We start from the raw sequence: 17,753 nt of genomic DNA, 5'->3' as shown, positions 1-17,753 counted from the left end.
TAAACATATCCATTTTTTCTCTCTGCTCTCCATGAGGAAAACTCTCAGATTTTTCTCTCTGGCTCTATCCTCACAGCCTCCAACTCTATTTCACCAGTTTCTATCCTGAACCATTTTTTTTTATTTTCAACGATAAACCTAAAGAGACAGATGATGAGCAGTGTATAATTTGTTCCATAATAAAACGATGCGTCGCGTCCCTAACACCTGTTGAACGGTGATTATCCTACGTAATGGCTTTCCGGAGCGGTTGCTCTTGTGGCTTCGGTCCCTTCAACGAGGATAACGCCAGGTTCCTTATGTTAGCGGTGTTTATAATCCTCTACCTCCTCTGCGGTGCCGCTGTCTTTTCAGCACTGGAACAGCCGATGGAAGCGGAGGCGAAGGAGCGCTGGGGGCAGCGGTTTGAACAGTTCAGCCAAAAGCATAACCTTAGCAACAAAGAGCTGAACAACTTCTTGAGGAACTACGAGGAGGCGAACGTGGCTGGGATCCGCGTGGACACCATCAGACCTCGGTGGGACTTTACCGGTGCGTTCTACTTCGTGGGGACCGTGGTCTCGACCATAGGTGAGATGTGCTGTACCCTATAGATCACATCATTATCACATATCATTATCACATATCACAATTTACTTGAGACAATATTACATGGCAATTAAAAGTGTAAAATATTATAATGGCCAGTTGTTGACAGTATTTTTCAGCTCTCCAAAACAAGTATTTCTTAGCCTAATGTTATTTGAAAATTATGTATATTTGCAGGGTTTCCCAACCATCTCCTAAATCAAATCAAATTTGAGCTTGGGAAACCCTTGTGTAGACTATAGGGATGTTATTATGTTATGAATAGGCACCATTAAATTATTCCAATACTAGAACAATCACAGCCAACTAAATTATGCTTCAATATGCATGTCCATCAAGTTCTAATTAGGCTTATTGTGTGTCTTGTAATTGGTGCGAATATGAAAACCCCTTCAATTAGTGCAGCCTTGAGTGCCAATTACTAGGAATCTCCTCCGCAGGCATAGCAGGATCTCTCTCTCAGTCTGGGTGATATAAGACCCTGACTGTGATGCAACACAAAAGCCTGGTGGGCAGGGGATGTTCATGACATAAGGGACCTTCTTATCTCTGTTCTTTTGTAGCTAAGCAACACAGCTAAAGGCTTTAATGTCTCTTAATTACTTTATTGCTGCATACTGCTTCCTATAGAGTAGAATATATAACCATACTGCTTCCTATAGAGTAGGATATATAACCATACTGCTTCCTATAGAGTATAGGATATATAACCATACTGCTTCATAGTAGTAGAATATATAACCATACGGCTTCCTATAGTAGTATATTAACCATGCTGCTCCTATAGAGTAGGATATATAAACCATACTGCTTCCTATAGAGTAGGATATAACCATCTGCTTCCTATAGAGTAGGATATATAACAACTGCGTCCATGGAGTAGAATATAACCATACTGCTTCCTATAGAAGTAGATATATAACCATACTGCTTCCTATAGAGTAGAATATATAACCATAACTGCTTCCTATAGAGTAGGATATATAACCATACTGCTTCCATAGAGTAGATAATATAACCATACTGCTTCCAATAGAGTAGGATATATAACCATACTGCTTCCTATAGAGTAGGATATATAACCATACTGCTTCCTATAGAGTAGAATGTAACCATGCTGTTCCTGATAGTAGATATATAACCATACTGCTTCAATGCCTAATAGGATATAACCATGCTGCTTCCTATAGAGTAGGATATATAACCATACTGCGTCCAATGGAGTAGGATATATAACCATACTGCTTCCTATAGAGTAGGAATATAACCATACTGCTTCCAATAGAGTAGGATATATACCATACTGCTTCCTATAGAGTAGGATATATAACCATACTGCTTCCTATTAGTAGGTATATGCCATACTGCGTCCAATAGAGTAGATTTATAACCATACTGCTTCCTATAGAGTAGGATATATAACCATACTGCTTCCTATAGAGTAGGATATGTAACCATGCTGCTTCCTATAGAGTAGGATATATAACCATACTGCGTCCAATGGAGTAGGATATATAACCATACTGCTTCCTATAGAGTAGGATATATAACCATACTGCTTCCTATAGAGTAGAATAATAACCTACGCTTCCTATAGAGTAGGATATATAACCATACTGCTTCCTATAAGGTAGGAATATAACCATACTGCTTCCTATAGAGTAGGATATTAACCATACTGCGTCCATAGAGTAGGATATATAACCATACTGCTTCCAGAGAGTAGGATATATAACCATACTGCTTCCTAAGAGTAGGATATATAACCATACTGCTTCCTATAGAGTAGATAATATAACCATACTGCTTCCTATAGAGTAGGATATATAACCATACTGCTTCCTATAGAGTAATATATACCATACTGCTTCCTATAAGAGTAGAATATAACCATACTGCTTCCTATAGAGTAGGCATATAGAACACACTGCTTCCTATAGAGTAGATATAGAACCAACTCTTCCATAAGAGTAGGATAATAACCATACTGCCGATAGAGTGAATATAACATTACTGTCCATAGAGTAGATATATAACCATAACTGATTCATAGCAGTAGAGATAGATATAGCCATACTGCTCCTATAGAGTAATATATAACCATACTGCTTCCTATAGGTAGGATATATAACCATACTGCTTCCTATAGAGTAGGATATATAACCATACTGCGTCCATAGAGTAGATATATAACCATACTGCTTCTATAGAGTAGATATATAACCATACTGCTTCCTATAGAGTAGGATATATAACCATACTGCTTCCTATAGAGTAGGATATATAACCATACTGCTTCCTATAGAGGAGGATATAACCATACTGCTTCCTATAGAGTAGGATATATAACCATACTGCTTCCTATAGAGTAGGATTATAACCATACTGCTCCTATAGAGTAGATATATAAACCATACTGCTTCCTATAGAGTAGATATATAACCATACTGCGTCCATTAGAGTGAATATAACCATACTGCTCCATAGAGTAGGATATATAACCATACTGCTCCTATAGAGTAGGATATAACCATACTGCTTCCTATAGAGTAGGATAATAACCTACTCGTCCAATAGGTAGGATTATAAACCCTACTGCTTCCTATAGAGAGGATATATAACCATACTGCTTCCATAGAGTTAGGATATAAACCATTCTGCTTCCTATAGAGTAGATATATAACCATACTGCTTCCTATAGAGTTGGATATATAAACCATACTGCTTCCTATAGAGTAGGATATATAACCATACTGCTCCTATAGAGTAGGATATATAACCATACTCGCTCCAATAGAGTAGGATATACCATACTTCTTGTACTCCGATAAGGGAACTAATGACGCCCTGCACTGTGGAATCCATTGATTTTGGGTGAAAGCCGAGTGGCAGCCAGTAATTGAAATAAATGGAGAGAGATGTTTTTACACCTGAGTGCCCATTGTTGTGATAACTCACAGGAACAGAGAGAGCAGTCAAGGGCTGGACTAGATGAACTGGACTCATCATAGGATTCATCACGGCTTTGCTCTCTGTACATCAGTCCATAAGAGCCATGTGTGTGTGTCTGCATGTTTGTGCGCGTATAACCCACAAGGAGAGCACAACCTGTAAATGTTTAGAGACAACACAGAACAGTTTTTTAAATATTTAGATGGAGTTAAATGCATTGGTCTCGCTCCCTGAGCAAGGCAGTTAACCCACTGTAACCCTGGGGCGCCGATGACATGGATGTTGATTTAAGGTAGCCCCCCACACCTCTCTGATTCAGAGGGTTGGGTTAAATGCGGAAGACACATTTCAGTTGAATGCATTCTGTTGTCCAACTGACTAGGTATCCCCCTTTCAATATTTGATCTGTATTTGAGATGTGACCCTGAATGCAGCAAGTAAAACGCCTATCAGAAATGATGCAACTACAAATGGACTGAAGGATCAGAAAGCTGCATTGGGCAGGCTTGATGCGCTCACAATGGACGAAGGATCAGAAAGTTTGGCATTGAGCAGGCTGAAACGCTCACAATGGACTGAAGGATCAGAAAGTTTGGCATTGGGCAGGCTGAAACGCTCACAAGGACTGAAGGATCAGAAAGTTTGGCATTGCAGGCTGAAACGCTCACAATGGACTGAAGGATCAGAAAGTTGGCATTGAGCAGGCTGAAACGCTCACAATGGACTGAAGGATCAGAAAGTGTTGGCATTGGGCAGGCTGAAACGCTCACAATGGACTGAAGGATCAGAAAGTTTGGCATTGGGCAGGCTGAAACGCTCACAATGAGCTGAAGGATCAGAGAAAGGTGGGCATTGGCCAGGCTGAAACGCTCACAATGGACTGAAGGATCAGAAAGTTTGGCATTGAGCAGGCTGAAACGCTCACAATGGACTGAAGGATCAGAGAGCTGGGCATTGAGCAGGCTGAAACGCTCACAGACAGACGACATAGTGTAAATGTAAAACAGTCAGTTTCTGTAAACTATTACAATCACGGTCAAAGGATAGGATAATGTCTACAGTCAAAAGGCACACTATTGTCTAGTGCACTGCTTTGGACCAGAGCCACACAGGGAATAGGGTGTTATTTCAGACATGTCCTATATCCATGTAAGCCTTGAAGACTGGCTGTGAATACTTATGCATGTTTTACGTGAACAGGACAATGTTCTCAAATCTTTCAAATGCCAAGTCAATGACTTAAAAATCAATCATCGCGAATGACAAAAAACACATTGTACAGCTTTGAAGTGATGGTATTGATTCTCCTCCACTGGGCTGAAAGATGGCATTCCCAGAGTGCAATGCAGTGGTGGGGCTGGAGCGAGAATGAGAGAAGAAGTGAGAAAAGAGAGAGAAAAGAGAGATGGAGAGAGTGAGAAATAAAACGTGTGAAATGTGTGCGTGTGTGATACTGGTATTTGGGGACTGTGTCATGTGAGCTATGCTCTATCTCATAGGGTGCTTTTCCACCTGTCTGTGAAAGCTGGCAGTAAACAATATCCTCAGACTGACTGATTTATCATTGTGAAGAAACAGGATCTTTGAAAATAATATAACTAAACAAAATGCTGCATTCATTGTTCAGTGTGATCCAGTTTCGTTTGTCACACTTTTGTTTTCTATTGGTAATGTATCTATGCAACGATGTAATGGCTAATAAATACAAGCAAAAACATCAATATTAGTTTTGACCAATATTCTTTTCATTCCGTTTTCTTAATAATAACATCTTCCTCCATCTTGTTTTCCAGGGTTTGGGATGACCACGCCAGCGACGATCGGTGGTAAGATCTTCCTCATCTTCTACGGACTCATCGGCTGTGCCGCCACCATCTTGTTCTTCAACCTCTTCCTAGAGCGTGTCATCACCGTCATCGCCTTCGTCCTCAAGTTCTGCCACGAGCGCCGCCGCCGCAAGGCCATGCTTCCCCAAAATGGCTGCCGACGCCTCTCTGAGGGCAGCGGTGGGGGCGGGAGAGGTGGCAGGGGGGAGGGGCTAGCTGGGTGGAAGCCTTCAGTATACTGTGTTATGTTGATCCTTGGCGCCGCTGCCATCTTGGTTTCCTGCTGCGCCTCAGCAATGTACTCTGCTGTAGAAGGCTGGGGGTATCTAGACTCTCTGTACTTTTGCTTTGTGGCGTTCAGCACCATCGGGTTCGGTGACGTGGTGAGCAGCCAAAGGTTGGCGTACGAGGAGGGGAACGTGAACCAGGCGGCATACCGGCTGGGCAACTTCCTGTTTATACTGACAGGCGTCTGCTGTATTTACTCACTGTTCAACGTCATCTCCATCGTCATCAAACAGGTGGGATTATTATTATTGTGTGATTGGATGGTTTTCATCGATGAATCCGTTTTATTATGTAGAGTGACTCAAGCCCCTGGTTGTGCTAGCTTGCCAACTCCATTGTACTTAGGGTGAGTTTGGAAATTCACTCTGGGCGCAGAATAAGTGCCGAATTCACAAATGCGCAACACCCGCTGAATTTGACCGGTGTCAGTAAACGTTGGCAAAAAAACATAATTAAACTGTTGCCAGCAGCACAGTTACAGTCACCAACGCTCTAGATAACATGAAAACAGCCCAACCAGCTCTGCTAGGGCGAGTGAAATGGTCAGAGTGAGGTGTTCTCTCAAGCTAGCCAATTTACGAACACAAACTGTTTGTCATGACAATACCATAAACACTTGGCAAGAGAGCAGAAACATACTGGTTAAAAGTGTGCTTAGAAATATACTGAACAAAAATATAAATGCAACATGCAAGAATTTCAACAATTTTGCTCAGTTACGGTCCATATAAGGAATTCAGTCAATTGAAATAAACGAACTAGGCACTAATCTATGGATTTCACATGACTGAGCAGGGGCACAGTATTAGTGTTTCCTGACAAAAGGGCTTTATTACAGACAGCAATACTCCTCAGCACCGCGACCTCCCCCTGCCCCCTCAGACGATCCCGCAGGTTTAGAAGCCGGATGTGGAGGTCCTGGGCTGGCGTGAATACACGTGGTCTGTGGTTGTGAGGCCGGTTGGACATACTGACAAATTCTTTAAAACGATGTTGGTGGCGGCTTATGGTAGAGAAATGAACATTAAATTCTCTGGCAACATCTCTGGGGAACATTCCTGCAGTCAGCATGCCAATTGCACTCACCCTTAAAACTTTAGACATCTGTGGCATTGTGTTGTGTGACAAAATGTCCCATTTTAGAGTGGCCATTTATTGTCCCCAGCACAAGATGCACCTGTGTAATGATCATGCTTTTTAATCAGCTACTTGATATGCCACACCTGTCCGGTGGATGTAATGTCTTGGCCAAAGAGAAATGCTCACTAACGGGGATGTAAACACATTTCTGTGCAACATTTGATATAAATAAACACTTTTTGTGCATATGGAACATTTCTGGGATCTTTTATTTTACCTCATAAACCATGAGACCAACACTTTACATCTTGAGTTTATATTTTATTTTTGTTCAGTATAAATTGTATTATTCTTAATCTCATTCTAGGTGCTGAACTGGCTGTTAAGGAGGATGGAGGCACCATGTCACTGCCCGAGGAGGGGGGGCCACCACCCCGAGCAGAGACTCCCCCGCAGGAACGTGGTGGTGCCCGGACATCTGAGGGCGCAGCGGGACCTGTCCATCGAGACAGACGCGGTGAATGAGAGCGAGGTGGACGGGCGGAGGATGTCTGGAGAGATGATCTCCATGAGAGATTTCCTGGCTGCCAATAAGGTAGAGGGAAGATGGAGGACAGGATGTATACTGCTCCCAGATAAGGGCTCCCGAGTGGCGCAGTGGTCTAAGGCACTGCATCTCAGTGCTAGAGGCGTCACTACAGACCCTGGTTTGATCCCAGGCTGTATCACATCCGGCAGTGATCGGGAGTCCCACAGGGCGGCGCACAATTGGCCCAGCGTTGTCCGGGTTAGGGGAGGATTTGGCCAGGGTAGGCCGTCATTGTAAAATAAGAATTTGTTCTTAACTGACTTGCCTAGTTAAATAAAAAATAAAAGATAAGACCTTGTTCAAATGCATATGTCAAATACTTAGGGCTCCAGATCCTGGAGCATTTGGTACTGTGAACCACACTATAAAGCATATGTGTAACACAAACTAATCCTGGTCCCTGCCCAGGTGGTCAGCGTTACTGCTACATCAATGGCTTTCTTTTTCACTGCTATGTTTTGTGTCTGGCACTTGTTTGATGGCCATTGAGAGTAGTTCTCTCTCTTTCTCTCCATTTCTCAGGTGAACCTGGCCATCATGCAGAAGCAGCTGTCAGAGATGGCTAACGGCCACCCTCGCCAATCAGGATCCAACTCCCGCCACGGCCACAACGGCTTCTCTGGAGGGGTGGGTGCCCTGGGCATTATGAACAACCGCCTGGCAGAGACGAGCGTGGATAGGTAGACCTGGCAAACCACCATAGTGAACATATAGGCCAGACTGATTAACTGGCCAGAGAGACAGTCACCAGAAATTGGCTGGCCAGAGAGAGACCGTCCTCGGAAAATACATTAATCAATGGAACCCAGTTGAATGAATAGAGAAATAAAACAATATTCCATGAAAATAATTGACCTCATGGACTACAGCCTGATCAGATATCATTAAGTCAGAATATATATCACATATTTGGCATGGGACTTATATATCAAATCAAATTTTATTGGTCACATGGTTAGCATATGTTATTGCGAGTGTAGCGAAATGCTTTTGCTTCTAGTTCCGACATTGTAGCAATATCTAAAAATTCCACAACAACGACCTAATACACATAAATCTAAGTAAAGGAATGGAATAAGAATATAGACATATAAATATATGGATGAGCAATGACCGAGCAGCATAGCGGTGTAAGGCACTGAAGAGCTGAGAGCTGAGGGAGTGAATGAAAGACGATGAACTAGAGATCCAGGAGAATAATTGACCTGAAGTACTACCTATATGGAGACGAAGTCCCATTAGATACACAACATGGCCAAACATATGTGAACACCCTTTCAAGTTAGTGGATTTGGCCATTTCAGCCACACCAGTTGCTGACAGGTATATAAAATCAAGCACACAGCCATGCAATCTCCATAGACAAACAGTGGCAGTATACCGGCCTTACTGAAGAGCTCAGTGACATTCAATGTGGCACCGCCATAGGATTCCACCTTTCCAACAAGTCAGTTCGTCAAATGTTTGCCCTGCTAGAGCTGCCCCGGTCAACTGTAAGTGCTGTTATTTTCGAAGTGGAAACATCTAGGAGCAACAACGGCTCAGCCGCGAAGAGGTAGACCACACAAGCTCACAGAACAAGACCGCAGAGTGCTGAAAAATCATCTGTCCTCGGTCGCAACACTCACTACCGAGTTCCAAACTGCCTCTGGAAGCAACATCAGCACAAGAACTGTCCGTCGGGAGCTTAATGAAATGGCAGAGCAGCCGCACATAAACCTAATCACAATGCGCAATGCCAAGCGTTCACTGGAGTGGTGTAAAGCTCACCCCCATTGGACTCTGGAGCAATGGAAACATGTTCTCTGGAGTGATGAATCACGCTTCACCATCTGGCAGTCCGACAGACGTATCTGGGATTGGCGGATGCCAGGAGAACGCTACCTGCCTGAATGCATAGTCTCAACTGTAAAGTTTGGTGGAGGAGGAATAATGGTCTGGGGCTGTTTTTCATAGTTCGGGCTAGGCCCCCTAGTGCCAGTGAAGGGAAATATTAATGCTACAGCTTACAATACCATTCAACACGATTCTGTGCTTCCAACTGTGGCAACAGTTTGCGGAAGGCCCTTTCCTGTTTCAGCATGACAATGCCCCCGTGCACAAAGCAAGGTCCATACAGAAATGGTTTGTCTAGAACTTGACTGGCCTGCACAGAGCCTTGACCTCAACCCCATTGAACACCTTTGGGATGAATTGGAACACCGACTGCGAGCCAGGCCTAATCGCCCAACATCAGTGCTCGACCTCACTAATGCTCTTGTGGCTGAATGGAAGCAAGTCCCCGCAGAAATGGAGGCTGTTAAAGCAGTAAATAGAGGACCAACTCCATATTAATGCACATGATTTTGGAATGAAATGTTCGACTAACAGGTGACCACATATTTTTGGCCATGTAGTGTACCTCTGTCAGCCACTCCACTCCGCTCCGTCTCAAAGATTTAAAGACATGAATGATGCATGCTCGGTCATCAGCTGGGGTGTTAGTGTGTGTGTGACACATTCACCCACATCTGGATCAGGACCAACTGTAGCTAGTGCTGAAATCTATTGGTTATGGTTACTGAGGCAGTTTCCATGGTAACACCACAGAATACAGAAAGCTACCCAAAGACATTGTGGCTGAGGAGTTTTTAAAGACTTTGTGGCTGAGGGGGTTTTAAAGACCTTGTGGCTGAGGAGTTTTAAAGACCGTGTGGCTGAGGAGTTTTTAAAGACCTTGTGGCTGAGGAGTTTTTAAAGACCTTGTGGCTGAGGAGTTTTTAAAGACCTTGTGGCTGAGGAGTTTTAAAGACCTTGTGGCTGAGGAGTTTTAAAGACCTTGTGGCTGAGGAGTTTTTAACAGACCTTGTGGGCTGAGGAGTTTTAAAGACCTTGTGGCTGAGGAGTTTTAAAAGACCTTGTGGCTGAGGAGTTTTATTAAAGACATTGTGGCTGAGGAGTTTTTAAAGACCTTGTGGCTGAGGAATTTTTAAAGACCTTGTGGCTGAGGGGGTTTTAAAAACCCTTGTGGCTGAGGAGTTTTAAAGACCTTGTGGCTGAGGAGTTTTTAAAGACCTTGTGGCTGAGGAGTTTTTAAAGACCTGTGGCTGAGGGGTTTTAAAGACCTTGTGGCTGAGGAGTTTTTAAAGACCTTGTGGCTGAGGAGTTTTTAAAGAACCGTGTGGCTGAGGGGGTTTTAAAGACCTTTGTGGCTGAGGAGATTTTTAAAGACCTTGTGGCTGAGGAGTTTTTAAAGACCTGTGTGGCTTGAGGAATTTTTAAAGACCTTGTGGCTGAGGAGTTTTTAAAGACCTTGTGGCTGAGGAGTTTTAAAGACCTTGTAGCTGAGGATTTTTTAAAGACCTTGTTGCTGAGGAGTTTTAAAGACCTTGTGGCTGAGGAGTTTTTAAAGACCTTGTACCTGAGGGGTTTTAAAGACCTTGTAGCTGAGGGGGTTTTAAAGACCTTGATGAGCTAGGGTTTTTAAAGACCTTGTAGCTGAGGAGGGATTTTAAAGACCTTGTAGCTGAGGGGGTTTTAAAGACCTTGTGGCTGAGGGGGTTTAAAGACTCTTGTAGCTGAGGGGTTTTAAAGACCTTGTAGCTGAGGGGGTTTTAAAGACCTTGTAGCTGAGGGGTTTTAAGACCTTGTAGCTGAGGGGGTTTAAGACCTTGTAGCTGAGGGGTTTAAAGACCTTGTAGCTGAGGGGGTTTTAAGACCTTGTAGCTGAGGGGTTTTAAGACCTTGTAGCTGAGGGGGTTTAAGACCTTGTAGCTGAGGGGTTTTAAAGACCTTATAGCTAGGGGTTTTTAAAGACCTTGTAGCTGAGAGGATTTTAAAGACCTTGTAGCTGAGGGGGTTTTAAAGACCTTGGGGCTGAGGGGGTTTAAAGACCTTGTAGCTGAGGGGGTTTAAAGACCTTGTAGCTGAGGGGGTTTAAGACCTTGTAGCTGAGGGGGGTTTAAAGAACTTGTAGCTGAGGGGGTTTAAAGACCTTGTAGCTGAGGGGGTTTAAGACCTTGTAGTTGAGGGGGTTTAAGACCTTGTAGCTGAGGGTGTTTAAAGACCTCGTAACTGAGGGGGTTTTAAAGACCTTGTAGCTGAGGGGGTTTTAAAGACCTTGTAGCTGAGGGGGTTTGTCGTGGGAAATTGCAAGATTGTGTTATAATGCCTGTATTGCATTATAATGATTGTTTTATTCGACAGAATAGATTATTCTGTTAACTATTGTGTGGGTGTTCCACTGAGGATGGGCCTCTATGAGATAGCACTGACAGAGGAGATTTATGATCTATTTGGGTGATAAAACCTAAAGAGCATCCCAGATAACATGAGGTAATGTTTCTGTGCTATGAAGTACCAGGAACGAGATTAGAACCTCATCTTAGGGACCAAACTGAACGGTAATTTATAGCGAATGCTATCTGGCTAAGGGATACTCCTTTCTCATTATAAAGTCTTCCTTTGTGACCATTCTATGTATCTGTGGTTCGTCATGTAGGTTGAGAGGGGTGTATCTTGGCTAATAAAAGATCTTTGTACTTTTCTGTTGTCACTTTCAATGGTTCATTAGAGATAGCGCATCATTGAAAGTCAAATGCTATTGCAAAGCTCTTATTATTAAAAAATGTAGTTTAAGTATAACTCTGACTGGTGTGTGAAGTTTTTTTCTCCTCATTTGGTAAATACAGAAATAAGCCACCACATTTGGCGACGAGGATGGGATGTGAATCTTCACCTTGTAGCTGAGGGGGTTTTAAGACCTTGTAGCTGAGGGGTTTAAAGACCTTGTAGCTGAGGAGTTTTAAGACCTTGTAGCTGAGGGGGTTTAAAGACCTTGTAGCTGAGGGGGTTTAAAGACCTTGTAGCTGAGTAGTTTTAAGACCTTGTAGCTGAGGAGTTTTAAGACCTTGTAGCTGAGGGGGTTTAAGACCTTGTAGCTGAGGGGGTTTAAGACCTTGTAGCTGAGGGGGTTTTAAGACCTTGTAGCTGAGNGGGGGTTTTAAGACCTTGTAGCTGAGGGGGTTTAAGAGCTTGTAGCTGAGGGGGTTTAAAGACCTTGTAGCTGAGGGGGTTTTAAGACCTTATAGCTGAGGGGGTTTTAAAGACCTTGTAGCTGAGGGGGTTTAAGACCTTGTAGCTGAGGGGGTTTAAGACCTTGTAGCTGAGGAGTTTTAAGACCTTGTAGCTGAGGAGTTTTAAACCACACTATGATATTCTATATACAGTATCACCAGCGGATAACAACTAGCCAACAGACTGTTCATCATTGCGACCACAAACATCCTATACTTTCACCCTGACCCATCAGACTTACCGCTCGCCTGCATGTCAGAGAAAATACTTGGGGAAAATAGCCTCAGCAGAAAAATACATTGATTGTCCAGTGTGTTTCTGTCTGAATGAACATAAGAAGTCTGCGGCTTCTGTCCATCGGCTGTACTGTTTTTTTTCTGCCACTGCTCTCTCTCACTTATGTTTTAAACACATTCTGCAATGGACAGAAACACCCAGGCAGCACCATTACAAACCAATGGAGCCCTATCTATTCTTACCAAAATACAAAACGTAATATTATATTCTTTAGAGTAGTGTTTCACAACACCCCCTACAGCACGCTCTTTTTCTATTTATTGTGTTGTAGCCCCGGACAAGCACACCTGATTCAACTTGTCAACTAATCCTCAAGCCCTCAATAAGTTGAATCAGGGGTGGTCGCATGTAAGCCACTAGCCAGGAACTCGGTTGAGATGTAACATGGGACAGAGATGGAGAAAGCATGGAGAAGTCAAAAGAAAGCCAGACTTGTAAAGTGGGCTAAGGAACAGAAGTTGGGCTTTGGAGAAACGCCATCATTGCATGTTCTGCAAACAATGCAGCGGATGAAGGCATGGCAAGTGCGTGGTGAACAGATAGACGTGGTTATGGACAGCAAGGAAGAAGAAGATGCTACCAGTGTAGTAGGAAGATGTGTGTTGAGGAAGAATGGCGTCAGAAGAATCTGAACCAGTAGGAGTGACATCTCTGAGAGGAAGTGGACCCTTGTCTTTTGGATGATCCATTTGAGGTGTCAGGGTGGATGAGAAAGGAGTTGGGTGTAGTTGAATCAGTACAGGTAACCAGTACTGGACTTGTGATATTTGTTTGTGTTTCTTCTGACCAGAGGGAGAAGACGCTCCCTGTCACGTAACTTGGGTCAAGATCTGTTTCTTGCTCTTAGGAACAGGGCGCCATTATAAGGAAGGATTTCTAGGGTAGTGTTAAGTGTGGAGGTGGAGCAATTAAAGTTGAAAAGTACTGATGTTTGTGATGCCCGCTGTTTAATGCCGGACCTGATGGGGAATGTGGTGAAACAGAGGAGTCATTGTCCTTTTGAGTTTTGAGTCTCTACCAAAGTCATGTTAGGATGTATCAGTTCTACTGTTAGAGCACTTATCCAGAATCCACTGCGCTGTTTCAGGTGTAACATGTATGGTCCTGTTGCAGCAGTGTGTAGGAGGGAGATTCCAAGATGTGGGAACTGTGCAGGAGGGCATGGGACAGACTATTGTGTAATTTTGATGGATAAAGTTGTCTGTGACAACTGTAAGGGTGCCCATGTTGCTGAGGATCAGAAGTGTCCGGTGAGAGAGAGGCATATTAAAGTGTCCAGAGTCAGAGTAGTGCAGAGGGGGTTGTATGCTGAGACAGTGAAGAAAGTGGAGGAGGAGGGGTCAAGGGTGAGGGATGCTGAGAGGATCCCTGTGAGCAGTAGATCTGTGCCAGTACAGAAGAATAGGGTAATGAGTAAGTTATGCTTCAGTAAGGTTGGCTTCTTAGCGTTCATAACAATGGTTATCAGCTGTACCGCAGAGATGGAATGTAAATCACAGAAAATATATGTTGTGGTGGAAGCCACAGGGAGGTATTTGGGTATACGACTCCAGAAGAGTTACAGGGTGTGTTGAGTGGTGGTGTCCCGTCCTCCCAGGCCGTTGGCATGGTGCAGGAGCAGATAGGGTCAAAGTAGTGGAATGGGGTAGTGGGTTTTTAATGAGTGTACGTGGCAGCTGCAGAGAAGTACCTGGGTGTATGAGATTTTACTGCAGAAGAGTTCATGGGGTGGTGATTTATATTATGAAATAGTGGTATATAGGTGTAGGGTTAGTTGGTGGTGAAATAGTGGTATATAGGTGTAGGGTTAGTTGGTGGTGAAATAGTGGTATATAGGGTTAGTTGGTGGTGAAATGTTTATTTTTCAATTTCTTTAAAAAAAAATTAATGAACAGGAATAAGGAAGATAATTGAATGTAGGTAGGCCCTGACTAATCTCACACTTTAATACATTAGGTGGTGTTGTATGCACCTTGAAGTTGGATGCGATCCGCCAATCGCAGAGAAGAAGAATTTAATCAGGTGAGTTTTTCTGGGGCTACAACAAAAATGTGTTCTGTTTGGGCGTAGTCGAGGAGGTGTGAAACACTGCTTTAGAGATTCCATTTTAGAGTTTATTATGAGGACTGTGATCTTGTGTTGACGCACCATAATGTAACAGCATACAGACTAACAATGAAGAATCACTTTTTTTGTCCATATCTATCCGGGCCTGGTCCGGCATGTACATAATAATACTGTGAAAATGAAACGAGTCACTCTGGGTTGTTTCAGCTGCTTTGAGCTCATTCTTTCAATCACAGAGTTATAATTCACTGGCTGTTACGTCACAGTGAGCGTTACTGCTGAGACTCCTCCAGATTCCCTGGCTGTTACGTCACAGTGAGCATTACTGCTGAGGACTCCTCCAGATTCCCTGGCTGTTCGTCACAGTGAGCGTTACTGCTGAGACTCGTTCCAGGTTTCCCTGGCTGGGTTTAGTCACAGTGAGCGTTATCTGCTGAGACTCCTCCAGATTCCCTGGCTTGTTACGTCACGATTGAGCGTTACTGCTGAGACTCCTCCAGATTCCCTGGCGTTACGTCACAGTGAGTGTTACGTGCTGAGACTCCTCCAGATTCCTGGCTGTTTACGTCACAGTGAGCGTTACTACTGAGACTCCTCCAGATTTCCCTGGCTGTTACGTCACAGTGAGCGTACTGTGAGACTCCTCCAGATTCCCTGGCTGTTACGTCACAGTGAGTGTTTAGTGCTGAGACTCCTCCAGATTCCCTGGCTGTTACGTCAGCTAGCTGAGGCGTTACTGCTGAGACTCCTCCAGGTTCCCTGGCTGTTACGTCACAGTGAGCGTTACTGCTGAGGACTCCTCCAGATTCCTGGCTGTTACATCACAGTGGCGTTACTAGTCTGAGACTCCTCCAGGTTCCCTGGCTGTTACGTCACAGTGAAGCGTTACTGCTGAGACTCCTCCAGGTTCCCTGGCTGTTACGTCACAGTGAGCCGTTACTGCTGAGACTCCTCCAGGTTCCCTGGCTGTTACGTCAACAGTGAGCGTTACTGCTAAGACTCCTCCGGTTCCTGGTCTGTTACGTCACAGTTGAGCGTTACTGCTGAGACTCCTCAGTTCCCTGGCTGTTACGTCACAGTGAGCGTTACTGCTGAGACTCCCTCCAGAATCCCTGGCTGTTACGTACAAGTGAGCGTTACTGCGAGACTCTCCAGGTTCCCTGGCTGTTACGTCAGTGAGCGTTCCTGCTGAGAATCCTCCAGATCCCTGGCTGTTACGTCACAGTGAGCGTTAGCTGCTGAGACCCTCCAGGTTCCCTGGCTGTTACGTCACAGTGAGCGTTACTGCTGAGACTCCTCCAGAAGTTCCTGCTGTTACGTCACAGTGAACAGCGTTACGCTGAGACTCCTCCAGGTTCCCTGGCTGTTACGTCACAGTGAGCGTTACACATGAGACTCCTCCAGGTTGCCCTGGCCTGTTACGTCACAGTGAGCGTTACTGCTGAGACTCCTCCAGGTTCCCTGGCTGTTACGTCACAGTGAGTGTTAGTGCTGGATGTCTCATTAGTTCTTCAGAAAAGTAGATAAAACAAAAGCCTCAGAAATAACACCACGTCACAGTTGAGAGCAGTACTATGGGACTATGGACGTGTGAATAGGTTACAGTTTAGCCCACAGTAGACCTGTGAGTCATCACGTGAATGTGCTTTGTGATATTGTTTTAACCAAATGGGCATGTAATGATTTGAAATGGCAACCAGAATATTATTGAGAATAATATAATACATATGCTACTTGTCACTAGAACATTGTTTGCTACTTAATGTAATTCATTTTGAAACCACCAATGTATCATAAGATGACTATGACAAAGAAATTGTAGAGTGCTGAAACGAATGAGTCAAAAATATGAATACATCTGAAATGACCTTCTCTGGTGGTCTTGTTTGTGAGTTTTGAGTGAAACCATATTCTGAAAATAAATCTGTTCTGAATGATGAACAATTTAAGTGCCAGTTATCTTCAAACACTTAGCTAAAACAACACAAGGACCAAGTCGTCAAATGGCACTGCTGTACTCCTTTGAATCAAAACAAAGTAATCTTCACATAATTCAAAGAACATTGTGAAGTACAGCCTCTTCAACTTTGGATAAACTTCAACCGTGTATCACGTACACATACTAATACAGTTAGGTTGCTATTTATTTATTCAACCTTTATTTAACTAGGCAAGTCAGATAAGAACAAACTCTAATTTAAAATGACGGCCTAGGAATAGTTGGTTAGCTGCCTTGTTCAGGAGTTGAACGACTGATTTTTACCTTGTCAGCTCGGGGATTTGATCTAGCGACCTTTTAAGTTACTAGCCCAACGCTCTAACCACTAGGCTACCTGCCACCCCACATATAGAGAACAAAGAAGACAATGTGCTGAAGATGACAGTCTGGTGCGAGTAATCTCACTTTGTCACAGAAGTTGGCTAATTCCCCTGCAGGATGGAGAGAGAGAGAGAGAGAGAGAGAGAGAGAGAGAGAGAGAGAGAGAGAGAGAGAGAGAGAGAGAGAGAGAGAAGAGAAGAGAGAGAGAGAGAGACGAAGAGAGAGAGAGAGAGAGAGAGAGAGAGAGAGATGAGAGAGAGAGAGAGAGAGAGAGAGAGAGAGAGAGAGACGAGAGAGATGAGAGAGAGAGAGAGAGAGAGAGCCTCCTCTGCTCCGTTTCGCTGACAGAAGGGTGAGAAGAGTAGAGGTGAATCTCTGATCTTCAAAGCTCCCGTCACATCACATGTACTCACAGCGGCTCTTTCTGTGTTCGAAGCTCCCATCACATCAAATGTAGTCAACAGCGGTTCTTTGTGTATTTCGAAGCTCCCATCACATCAAATGGAGTCACACGGTTCTTTGTGTATTCGAAGCTCCCGTTCATATCAGATTGTAGTCACAACGGTTCTTGTGTTGTTCGAAGCTCCATCACATCAATGTAGTCACAACGGTTCTTTGTGTTGTTCGAAGCTCCCATCACATCAAATGTAGACACAGCGTTCTTTGTGAAGTTCCTAGCGGTTGATGGGCC

The 17,753-nt window shown here is 43.8% G+C and overlaps 1 protein-coding gene across 1 annotated transcript; it reads left to right on the top strand.

Moving 5' to 3' along the window:
- Window positions 1-233: 233 nt before the first annotated feature.
- LOC111972733 (potassium channel subfamily K member 13-like) lies at window positions 234-8,007 on the top strand. Its single transcript, XM_023999794.1, has 4 exons — window positions 234-570; window positions 5,334-5,887; window positions 7,102-7,329; window positions 7,846-8,007. The coding sequence occupies exons 1-4, from the start codon at window positions 234-236 to the stop codon at window positions 8,005-8,007; spliced, it is 1,281 nt and encodes a 426-aa protein (XP_023855562.1).
- The last annotated feature ends 9,746 nt before the right edge of the window (window positions 8,008-17,753 follow it).

The sequence above is a fragment of the Salvelinus sp. IW2-2015 genome, linkage group LG14, assembly GCF_002910315.2.
Source record: "Salvelinus sp. IW2-2015 linkage group LG14, ASM291031v2, whole genome shotgun sequence".
Lineage (NCBI taxonomy): Eukaryota > Metazoa > Chordata > Actinopteri > Salmoniformes > Salmonidae > Salvelinus > Salvelinus sp. IW2-2015.
This window is presented reverse-complemented; position numbering and strand designations above follow the sequence as displayed.